This window comes from Ambystoma mexicanum, chromosome 2q (genome assembly GCF_040938575.1).
Source record: "Ambystoma mexicanum isolate Mex_15411 chromosome 2q, UKY_AmexF1_1, whole genome shotgun sequence".
Taxonomy (NCBI): Eukaryota; Metazoa; Chordata; class Amphibia; order Caudata; family Ambystomatidae; genus Ambystoma; species Ambystoma mexicanum.
Window position 1 is genome coordinate 840,504,137 of NC_090924.1, and position 12,652 is coordinate 840,516,788.

Below are 12,652 nucleotides of genomic sequence, written 5' to 3' on the forward strand. Positions count from 1 at the left end.
ACAACAAAAAAGGGGGAAGAACAGCACTGAACAAATGACGTACTATAGTGAAAAGGCCCAGTGACAGACAGTGACGTCTCCTCGGTATGTAATTCTAGAACCCCCATATAGATTGTTGGCACCATTGAAGCGAAAAACGTAATAATAATACGTACAAGGTCGACAGCATCTTTCCTGCGAGGCTGTTGCACCGCACACGCACATTAGATGTGTTGGGGGAGGCGGCCGGGCTCTGCCCGGCAGAGCTGGGTCAATGTCAGGAGCACGGGGATTTCTAGTCTGCTGCTTTGGTGAATAGCAGCTTCGGGAGTCTCGCGCTGCCAACCGCCTCCGCCCTTCCACAACAGCTAGGGAGGAGGGAGCGCGTATCAGGGCCGGTGTTTCTACTCCTCAGCCGGCTTTTACGTCACCTCAAGGCCGCCCAATCCAAGGGTGCGCCGGGAGGAGGAGGGCTGCTGGATGCCAACCCCCCCATGGCTGCCATGTTGGATCGGAAGTAAAATCTCCTCCTTCTCCGCGGCTCCATTCACAGGGCCGTGCTGCAGGAACGGGCGCTGGGGGCTGCTGCCACCTTAGCTGAAAGGGAGCGGTGTGCAGGACCTGCACAGCGTCCCCTGTGTTCCCACCAGCCTTCATTTCACACCAGAGTGGAAGATGGCGGACCCGGCGGAGTGCAGCATCAAAGTGATGTGCCGGATCCGGCCCCTGAATGATTCTGAAGTTACCCGTGGGGACAAATTTGTTGCCAAGGCCCAGGGAGATGACACAGTGGTGATCGCGGTAAGTGAGGATGATTAACCACTTTGCCTCACGTTGTTTGTGGCTCATACTTCTTCCTGCTGACAGTCGGCAGGGAAGGGCAGACTGTGTTCGTGGCTCCAGGTTGCCAGGCCCTACCTCAGCTGTCACGAGCGAACTGTATTTGGAGACGACACTTTCGGTACGTGTAGCTACTTTGCTCGGACCAAAACACTGCTCCACCTTCTAAAGAAGTCAGAGACTGTGTATGACGTCATGTGTCATCTAAACGCACCCGAGTGCCTGATTCTGAGCTCCAGGTAAAATAAGAAATGTGTCATTCAGTGATGGAACGATACTTTTTTTTCATTTGCTCCATATTCTGTATATTAATGTAGGCACATACTATTCACCAAACAAGTGTCATTCCATCCAACACGGAATTAATAAATATCCTTTTCTCTTGTTTTACTTGGAACTCAGAGTCCGGCCTATTTGCGCCCATGCTTAGACTAAAACAAGTGAAGTTTCGTGCCTTCACGGACTGACACTTTTTTTTTTGTTTTACATGCAACTCAGAATCAGCCCTCTGTCGGGGCTGTTAAGAGTTTAGCTCCTCAGAGTGCCGTTGAGGTGACGTTATGTCGCAGGGTTTGATCAGTGGTCTTTTATGATGCGTCTTCAGGCTCCATTTATACTAGAAAAGTGTCATTTAGGGATGAAATATGACGCAAATAAGAAACTTCTTTGTCACCAGTGGCACTTTTATTATTATATATGGATCTCATCGGGCCGTCAGTAACACTTCACCCTCGCTCGCAGATGAGCCGCCTGCCCAATTTCACTAGTGATACATGAGGCAGCAGAGACGTGTAATTTGTTTTGTGCATATGTATATGCAGGACTGCTATGCAATTCTGCTAGCCCCCATGTAACTCAACGATTTTGTCTAGGATCAGGCATTACAATTTTCTGTATATTTTAGGTTTGCAGCATGTTATATTCTAACTGAACTTTGTTTGGGTAAGTGCTATGTGAATTGAATGTTGGTGGAATGATCCTTGCTCTGCATTCTGGTCTTGGCAGTTGATGAGACTTGGCCAGAGTGAGGGCCTGATGGATGTCTCTCTCCCCTATATAATTTACTAACTACAATATTATTACTTTTGATCTTGTACGTGAGTTCAAGTAAACGTCTAAGAGACTGTGTCCAGACTGATCTGTTCAGCAATAGATCTTACAGCAGCAAAGTACGTTTTACACATTTTATTGGCTTCCAAATCTTGATTACTATAGCAGAAAATAACTGCTCACAACAGCAGACGTAAAGCATTTCCACTGACCCAGTCCAGCAGTCAGCACTTGCTTTACTAAAAATGTTATGCTCGGTGTTATGATGAGATAATGTTGTCTTGTCCTGTTCTGCTGGCCACCTATGTATGCTGTATAATGTCAGTGCCTGAAGTGATTGGCAGCTCAGGAGAAGGTTGGGGTCTGAGCTGCACGGGGTGTGTGGCGGATGACCAGCGGGTGTGCTCCCTGTAAACTTTTTAGTCCCTGTCCATGTAAATGCGACTCCAATTAACTGGAACCCAACCTTGTACATATGTATAATAAAGCTTACCTGGTTTGTGATTGGTCTCCAACTGCCCACCACGTATAACAACATATTTGCTGATGAGCTGAAAAACCCACTGAGAGTAACATGAGCCATAAAATTTGATAGGAGATTGACAAAGAAACCAAGTAAGGAGAGTTGTGGGGGGGAACCAGCACAAATCAGCCACCCACTGTTTCCCCCATTGAGACACCCATCCTCAAAAGACAGTGAGAATGCCCCAGAGAGACCGAGCCGGGCGTGTGGCAGCATAGAGATTGTGAAATAGAACTGCTGTGCCCTTGAAGTCACTGCATCTACAGCGCTGCCTGAGGATCAAATGCTGCGCTTGTGTCATGTAAAAAAGGGGGGCTGTAGAAGAGCTATTAGGCGGGGGGGGGGGTTCATGTTGTTGCAACGAACCAAGACATGGTGGGTGGATGTCCAGGAAAGAAGTGTCAATAACTGCCAAACACTGGCACGAAAGGTTGCGCAAAAATGCATTTACCGCTGTTGAATTCGGCATCCTGCTGATGGTGTGTTTAGTGTGGCCACGACGCAGGCTTGTTGATTGGGTGCCTTCTCCAGGAGGAGAGGAGCTGCTGTTGGGGGGTAGCGTGAAGATCCAGAACGAGGCCAGGATAGGCGGCGTGACGCAGCGGCTGCCAAGCTGCCGTCGGATGCTGGGTGGAACGGAGTGGCTTGAAGCTACTTCCATCTTGGCATCTCTTCAGAATTGATGACTTCTTTGAAAGTCAAGGGCAACCGGCCAATGCACCCACAAGCATAACAAAACAAAATGTTTAGGTCCGACACAGTTCTAGTGCAGAAATGGACCCCAGGAATTGCAGCAGACAACATTGGTGTGCGGCGCTATTAGATTAAACAAAAAAAAGGGGCACAAGAGGAAAACGGGGAAAACAGAGGAACATTGTCTCATTGGTAACTCTGAATGCTTAAATGTTTTCAAACTGTTGTGCTTGATGTTCCATGGACAACGTAACTGGAGGAGTGCTGGTTCTGGCCATACCAGCACCAACGTGGTTGTTTTGCTACCACCTTTTCAGTTAGTACATGTTTGAGGGAGTTACAATGTAGTTATGCTATATATAGTAACATATACTAGTGAACTCGGGCAGTAACTACATAAATCAGGTTAGCGTATGCTAGGGCATTTTGCATACAATTGCCAGTTACAATGAAAGGAAGTTTGTAGATAACATGGGTTGTTTGGATACATTAGCGAAGGTTCAACTTTCCTTAACACTTCTATGTAGGAGTCTGGAGTGCCCCAGTCCAAGATGGTGGCTGAGATGTGACTGTGAGGTAGTTTGGAATCTTGTTAAAGATTCCAAACTGCCTTCCATTCAGCCATCTACCAATGAAGATCACAGCATTTTGATCTCCTAGAAATTCCGGCAACAAGAGTTTCACGAAAAGAGTAAGAGACCAAGTCTATATGGAAGGTGTGAGCAGAAAACAGGAGAGAAGGTTGGGACAGTTACAGCTACATAAAAAGCTAAGTGCTTCATTTTCTGAACCACGTTAAGGAAATCGAACACTGTGAGTTTAATCTGTAAATATTTAAGCAAGTAGTTTTGAGCGTTTATTTTGCAGTAAGAAGTTGAGTTGCATAAACATTATTTGTCTAGCGTTTGAGAAAAGCAAACCAATTGGCGTTTCGCTAGGCGCGTCACTACGAATGTACTAACTGTCGTGTGTGAACCGATCTGAACTCTGGCTTCTGTCCCGAGAGTGAGTGCGAGGAATTGTAGTAAGGGCTTAGAAAAGAGGACCTTGTAACGCACGCGTATGTGACGCAAGCAGTTTCCTGAGTCGTTAAATTGTTTCAGAGGAAACTGTTATTGTGCGTCAGGCTCATGGAGTGGAGAAACTGACGAGGCTGACTGATTTCAAGAAACGTGTACTTCAAAGACAGCACAGTGTGTTTCCCGGCATCGCACGGCAGCATTCAATGACTATCTCTTTGTCGGGTGAACGCAGCAGCTCTAATTGCTAGGTGAACACGGCACAACATGCAACATTGAAAGTGGCCTGAGAACCTACATTGGCTAATGTAAATAGTTAATCTGGGATTGTAATCACCCAAAGAATCTAAAAAAAGACTGTGGTAATGTAAGGTGTTGGAGTTTGCAGGAGGTACAGAAGCTGCAATTTAATTCAGAAGTCTTTCAGCAGTTGGCAAAGGCTATTCAGGTACTACATCATTACATTAAGTTTCACATTTAATAGGCAGAGGCATGCAGAGGGGAAACGTAAGAACCATCTGCAATATTTGTTTACAGGTCAGAGAGCAATAGAACAGAGCGAGGATGAAGAGGGTTCCAAGCGGAGACCTGATTAGTTATTTTATCCACTTCCCCTTTCCCCCTGGTGGTTGCCAATCCTGCAATTTCAAAAATATTGTAGAGTGGGCAAGCCTAGGGGTTCTGTGGGTTAGTCGTCAACTCCCACAGGGAGAAAGTGCTGGGACCTTACAGTTGTGAATTCCATAGGAAGAACATTCAAGAGTATATTCTGGGAAGACAAAAATATGAAGTATCAAAATGTGAAGTATCAGATATAGTAGGGTCTTAGGAAATGCTTGGTTATAGTGTTGTTGACGTCTAAGCCTGGTTACCACCACGAAGGCTGTGTGTGGAATAGGTATATCCGAGTTACTAGAAAACCACAGAATTTTATGCCAAGTGTTCTGGGCCTTTGTCTTGTGTATGTTCGGTGTTGTGGCTTACCATCTTACTGCATATTCTGTTTTTGGCCATCTCTAGTGTTCTCCATTGTTTGGCGGGTGAACTAGATTGAACGAAGTGAAAAGAAAAGCGAGAGGTATAGTGGCCAAAAGCAGTGATTTGAGTTATCAAGGAAAAGTGTTAGACATATTTGCTGTTTCAAATATGATGGAGTTTTAGGAAATATTTGACAATGTTCAAATATTACAAAGTCCAAAAGGGATGTAGTGTCTCTTAGGGTTAAGGAGATATCGGGTAAAGAAAAGGTCAAGTTGAATAGTATCTGGCTCATGACAAGGAATATTTGGAGCAACAGAAAAGGAACCAAAAAAATGGATGCATCCATGTACCTTGCAAGGAACTGGGTATAATTAGTCCGGACTTTAAATATATTTGGAGATCTTATTGATAGAAGTTTGTTTGAAAGTAACCTTTGCCAATGTTGGTACTGCCAGGTGTACCTGCTGCATCTGTTATGCACGGTACCTCTTTGTGTTCATGTGAATGTGGTAGGAAGAGGGGTGTTGCCTGTAAAATGTGTTCTGTGGCGGAGCGGGTGAAGGTTGAGTTGGTTCCCATTTCGTGTTATCTGGATATGTGTGGCACCACCCACTCTGTTCTGTTAGTTTGTTGGACGTGTATGGTCTGGTTGATTCTCCTAGTCTTGCTGTTGTGACAACCTGTGGTTCCCTTCATTTGCCATCCTGGTACCCGTTTTGGTGTGTGGTGTTTTTACTTCCTGGTGGTTTCCCTCTAGTGGGATGTTTGAGCTAGGGTTTGGCAGGTCTGGATCAGATAGTGGCAGTCTTGGATGGTAGGTGTTCTGCTTTGACAAGATTGGTGAGTGTGTAGTGACGTGCTTACAGTGTGATACTGTGGTGAGACAGGTGTGTGTGTGTTGCTTCAAATGCCATCTGAGAGTTGTGTAGAAAGGGCGATGTTATGACGAGTTAATGTTGTATTGTCCTGTCCTTCTGGCCACCTATGTATGCTGTAGAATGTTGGTGCCTGAAGTGATTGTTCGCTCAGGAGAATGTTGGTGAGTGTTTGCAGGCGAGTGTTCTGAGAGTGTCAGTTGGGGCCTGAGCTGGGTGTGTGAGGATGGCTGGTGGGTGTGCTCCCTGTGAACTGATCTAGTCCCCGTGCATGTAAATACTACTGCAAGGAACTGGAACCAAACTGTGTACATGTGTATAATAAAGCTTACCTGGTTTTATACAAGTGGCTCCATAGCTGGTCTGTGATTGGTCTCCAACTGCCCACCAGGTATCACAAGATTAGGTTGATTTATACCGTGAAGTGCTGCCATTTTTATGGTGTTAAGGCACTCTTGTGTTTCTGAATCAAAGTGGGATGTATGTTAGGGGAGAAAGCGGGAAAAGACAGACGTTGCGCTCAGCTGTTGATCTGTGTAGAACCAGCATTAACCTGTGTCTGTGCGGGGTGTGCTTTCTAGGTGTGTTTTGTTGTGTATACCGGAGGCATTTTGTTGCCAGACGGGAGACTATGTGAGAGGTCAGTAATGCGAGGCGGACAATTGCTTGTAGATTTTTCCAAATATGCCCTTTATGAAAGTAAATAATTGAAAATAAAGCCTTGCTTGCCCTACTCTACTGAAGTCCCTGCCTATTCTAGAAGCTATGGGAACAATCTCTAGCATGGGTAAGCTGGCCTCCACACTACAAATCAAACATAAAAAGAAACTATATATCAACACCATAAATAAACAACAACTCAATATCTAAATTACCCTTTCTCATCCTGGGTGAGATCCCTTCCCCAGGATTCCAACTTGACTCAGTGTTTCTCAAAAGAAAAGTCTTGAACCAGTTCTTAATAGTTCCAAGTGAAAGAAAAGGTACATCAAACAAAAACCCACCTGAAGCAACTCTTTCTTTATTTTTTGTCCTTGGGTGAAAAGATCCCATTCCAACTTCCAGCAAAGAAATAGCACCAATGGTAATCCTGGTTATGATAAATTCTCTTTCCTTCAAACTAACTTAAAACCGTTCAAAAGAAGGTGTAATATTTCCCCAAAGTCAATAGTACGCAATTTTTTAAGACTTTTTCAGTTCAGCTTTAGTTACAACTGTACATTGGTATATTTGTCAGGATGCTTTTGCTGGGCTACTGCTTCCCTTTCAACAACCACACTTGTACTGTTGGTACTATGAGAACAGTCACCTTTGTCCCACAGTACGGTTCTAGTTCATACCACTTCAAGGTAACATCTACTGACACGTTGTTATACTACCACAGCTTAAATGTTACTAATACAGCTCAGTACTTGAATTAAGGGACAGATTTTAACAGGATACACTTAAACCACTTCAGGTAGGCAAGGCAGTGTTCCTCTTGATGACTTTCTCAAAAAGGGCAGCCTCTATGCCTCTCTGTCTTCTGCCACTAAAGTATATTCTTCACAAGCAATTGGTTCCACATCCCCAGCTTTGTTCACACCTTTTTGCCAGTCATCAGCCCAAACAATTACTCAGAAGCCGTATTGTCACTCTTCAAGCTTCCGGTAATAATTCCACACTTGTATCTTAGGCCACTTGATGGTTCACAACTTTGCAGTGGAGTTAGAGGGCTCTTTAACTCTTGGCAATGCGACTTCAACTATACAAAAGGGGCTCCTCTTGACTTTGGCAATGCTTGTTCATATCTTAATTGGTTTAGACTCTTTACTTCTTTAGAAATGGTAAGAATGTCACTTCTGATTGTATAAGATTCAGTCTTTTAAGTGAAAACACAATTGGGCATACACAACCTTTCTTTATAATAGATAAGTTTAACGTTGAAGAAAGGATTGTATTTCCATGTAACGGGAAGCACAATATAGTGCATGCGACCTTCCCTTGATGTATTTCTCTCTGTTACTTGTAAGTCGTATGTTGTCTGTATTAAGTAATCTGGAATGGTTTACCAAGCATTCATCCTTCTTAATTGAGGACATGTGACCCCTCCGTTATTCAGCAACCGTCTAAAGAGTTCAGCAATGGAGTTTCAGCGACTTTAGCTTTCACGCGAGAATCGGGTATTTTATTATACACGCAAGTGCCACATTTCCATTGTGAAATAAGATAAGCAAACAGATTTCCCTCACGTTAGACAATACGCAAGTCACTTAGGAGTTGGCTACAGTTACTGGCAAGGTTCATGCAGTGTGTTTCAATGCTGTGCTTCACTCACTGGCTTCAGGGGCACTGCTCTTGCAGGTTACACTGCTTCCCCCACTTCTGCAACCTCTGCTACTACTTCTGGCTCGTCGGGGACCCACACCCTTCTCCAGCACATATTTCTCTAGTCTGGCCACTTGGAGTTCCTTTTTCTCCCGAGACCCTCGGCTTGCCTTCTGCTTCTGGCCTTGGTCTCCTGCACGCTCGCGGCTCTTCAATCACAGCAATAGGGCTCACATGGGGAAAATTCTGCCTCCAGCACGTATTCCACTGCGCAGTCTCTGCCATTCAGGTTTTGGAAGAACAGGACTCTTGGAGCTTGCAGGTGAAATCTGCTGTCTTCACGTTCCGGCGTCCTTTTTGCGCTCCCACTTCCTTGTGATTTGCCAGCCTCGTGCTTCTCCTGTGCTGCTACTTGTACTACTACTACTACTACTACTGTCAACCTTGCCGCTCCCATTCCAGCTCCTTCTGCTCCTGCGTTTCTGTGGGGGTCTTTTATGATTCCCAGGTTGTATAATAGGCTTCAGGTGTATAATAGGCTTCAATTGCCTGACCACTGCAATAGCTACTAGGCTCAATTGCCTGACTGGTTCACCTGCATGCCTCTTCAGTCCTCTTTCTTGTCTCAGTCCCTCTATGATTCTGGAACTCGTAGTTTTTTCTAACAAAGTTAGGGTTTTCTTCTAAATCATGTATAAAGGTAGATTTGTTTCTCCTAATGCTTTTAGTAGAGTGACTGTGAGATTTAGCTTTTGCAGTGGAAGATGGTTCAGAAAAGTCAACATTTCCATAATCTTTGTATTGTACTCTTGGGATTGAGGAGGGTATTTAGTTCTAGATGCCAAAAAGGAAGGGTCTTTCTTTTGGCATAGTTTGCTCAAACGTTACAACCTTAGGGTTTACCCTGGGCCCTATCTACTCCCAGGTGATCCTCCCGCAGTACACCACCCCCACGGTTGGGATCAGGAAGTGCCTGCCTTCCCCTGTCCACATCAGAGGAGACTTTAGGCAGGGCTTCGATGAGGGATCTGCAGGATTCTTCACAACACCCAGTGCTTGACAAGTCAGGTGGTTGAGCTAATAGAGGAGATTTGTGAGTTGGTTTGAGAGAAGTGGTGTTCTGGGGTGTTTTAGCAGGGGGGGGTTCTCGAACCGCCTGAGGCATGTATGGTCAGTGTGTGGTGAGTGAGGGTTGTTGAGTATGAGATTGTTTTTGGGTATGTAATTGTGGATAGCTGCTGGCCACAGTACAACTATGCGATTCATCTTTGTTAGGCACCCCCTCCACAGGGGTGTGAGGAGGGCGCAGCTTCGGAACATGGTGTGGTAATGTCGGTCTTCTCTGAACATGGAGAACAGGATATAGATAGCATATGGCAGAGATGATTGTTTGGGATACCCTTATTTGTCTTGTGCAATGGGTTTATATTAACACACTGAGGTATCGTGTTTGCTGCATTAAATTATTTGGGTCCTCTCAATCCAAAACCTGCAATGTGAAAATGTTTTGTTTGAACTGTGTTTTTGAGAATTAGGTGAAAGAATCAATCAACAATTGGGTTGTGTAAGAAAACATACCACACAAGCACCCTCTCACTGAGATGACTGTCATGTTAATGACGCCGCTGGGTGGAGAAGACACACTTTTTATACTGCACAAATGTATTCCTTGTCTTTTAAGGGAATGTATTTTTTTACATGGAGACTGCAGTCTGCTGAAGTATTGGTACACCTGATGGCAAGACAACCACGATAAGTGTATGAAATAGTAGGTGCTGCTATCTCTTATTGGGAACTGCTATTTCATGATAGGCAAAGTTTGAATGCAGTACCCTCTGGAAACACTACAGATATAGGCAACCCAACCTTTGGTATAAGCTTGTACTACAGTTTTGGTAGCGTGTTGAGCAGCCAGGCCTATCTCAAGAGGAGAAATGTGAGCAGTAGCGGAGTTACACAAAGATTCACAGTTACAGGTATTCAAATAAACTCTTACACTCAAGGTTTCTTGCGCAAACAATTATTAATTTATCAGTCAATTACAAAGCCGCCTTTAGAAGTTGAACATAAGAGCCTTGACCAAGAAGTCTAATGAATATAAGAAGATCTAATGGTCACTACATGGTAGACTGTTGTTATACCAATATTAACCCCTGAAGAATTTCCTGGAATTGTGAAAACCGATATAGGAAAGAAACATTTTGGGTAGTTTGGATTGTGGAATGAAAGGATGTATGAATGACGTAAGTGTGAATGAATAGAACGTTGCATTGGGGAATTTAGAGTACCATGTGAGGATAGGAGAGGACATAAAAAACAAATTATAAACTGAAATGCTTGTCCTCCAATGGTGAACTATTTAACTGCGAAGTTAGGTATTAGATAACAGAGTATTATGTAGGTTTTTCTGTGGTCAATAGTGCCAAAACTAGTCACAAATGTACAATAACTGATATTAGACATGCACGCAATATTTTGTATTAGAGATAAACTATGAATGCAATTTTAGTGATGTTTTTATTGAAAGTAAATAAATTGAATTTTTGATAAAAAAACCTGTTTGGAAAGAGTATGTTGTAATCTAATGAGTTAAACAGCATGCATGACTGAGTCAGAATAAGGTACTGGAGAAGCAAGGGACCCTTTAAGCATTAGTGTGGTATGTTTTAGTCTTTTGACGTTTTGAGGGTTGCTTAAAGAGGTCCAGATAAATATTCCCTCTCAAAGTTTTGTATATTCTTTAGAAGGGAGCAATATAATGGTATCACAAAAATACACTTCAATACTGTACACTGTACACTCTGAGTTTCTGAAGCAGACAAGACCCCTTTGGGATGGCCCACAGACACTACATACACCCACAGGTGACACCAATAACAACGGTCTTGGGGACATTAATATCTCACTGTTCGCATTCAGAACACTCTTAAAAGTGGGTAAAAGGCAAAGGTTATTAGAACACAAGAGATCACCACTATTATTAAGCAGGGCAAATAGTTTCAGGTCCTCTTAGAGTCATACAATTCAATAGGCTAAGCCAAAGTCAATGGGCAAAGGTCTTTGTATAGGATACAGCACTTCAGGTATGTAAATGGGAAAAGTCTTTGCACAAGTTCTTAGGAGTCTTTGATAAAGAGGATCAAATGTAGGCCCACAAGCTGATTAGACTTGTGAGTTGTGGAGGTTACAAGCACTACTATAGTAAGAGGTACATTCTCTTAGACTTGTTTTACAGTACCTTGGTAAAGAAGAAAAGATGCAGCTGAGGACTTCTGTTCCTTTGCAGCTCTGCAGATCTCGCTGTTCCCGGGCCTCAGTCATGGGGACAAGAGGGAGGACGTCGGGGGACTCATGCACTGCAATGGGACTGTCAAAACTGACAACCGGCAAACTTCACTTTCAGTGACTACTTCGCGATTCAGCTTCTCGCGGCTACCGCAAATGGCAACAACGCGGTTCCTGGCTGTCAAGGTGGACTTTCCTTGTTTTTGGGGTCCCGCACTTTGATGAGGGATCTCGGGCTTGGTCAGTCCTGCTTCGTGGGAGTCCAGAGGATCTTGCAAAAGCTTCTGGCCATCTTAAAAGCAACGCACACAATCTGGTGTTCCTTTCCCTGGCTTTTCGGTTTCCTGCAGCAACTCTGAGGAAATTCAACCAGCTCCGAGATGGATGTCTTGGTGGCTTACTTTAGAGTTGATTTGGTCCCACCAACTCCAAGGGAGACGTCGTCATTGCAGGGGCTTCTCTGTCGATGCGAACTTGGCAAGTTGGCACTGCAGCAGGGCTTCACAGGGCAAACCAACGGTCCAGGAGTTGCAGCAGGCGTCCTTTTCAAGTTCTTCTTCGGTTCCTTCGTCCAGTGGTCGACTCTGCCTTCCAACTCAAAAGACTCTCCTTTTATTCAGTTCTCTCCCATCATTCCACCCTCGCTGTCGCTCACCCAGCAGGGTGGCTGTTCTTGCCGGACAGTCAGCCAGCCAATCACCACAGACTGCATTTGGGTCTCCTAAGAGACTAAGCACAGGGAGTTTCGGGAACCTCCATCACCTCCTGCCTACCCCAGACACTCTGGAGCCAGAGGCGGGTTTCACTCTGAAACCTTGCCAAAGGCGAAATGAACAGAGACCAAACCTGGTTTGGTGCGCAGAGAAAATCTCTGAAAGGACCTTTCCACAAAGAACTGCCAAAAGGAAAAGACCGGGGACCATTTTGTCAAAGATGGCTCTGCACCATTTTGAAAAAGATGGCTTCCACAGTTGCTTTACCGGAGCCGTGAAAGGTCGCGGTTAATGCAAACCATGGTAGTTCAAAACGACACCACTGCCACCAGCCATTCAGTGAGGAAAGGGTAACATAAAATATGTTTCATAAGATGTTAGACATGG

At 44.5% G+C, this 12,652-nt stretch overlaps 1 protein-coding gene across 2 annotated transcripts in view; it reads left to right on the top strand.

The window, feature by feature from the left end:
• Positions 1–449: 449 nt before the first annotated feature.
• KIF5B (kinesin family member 5B) overlaps positions 450–12,652 on the top strand; it is a 1,711,571-nt gene continuing 1,699,368 nt past the window's right edge. The window contains exon 1 of one of the 2 annotated variants that reach the window (XM_069648059.1): positions 450–780. In XM_069648059.1, the coding sequence (XP_069504160.1) occupies positions 655–780 (126 nt within the window). In that variant the 5' untranslated portion in view covers positions 450–654. The remainder of the gene's footprint in view (positions 781–12,652) is intronic. The other variant, XM_069648058.1, reaches the window with a different exon arrangement.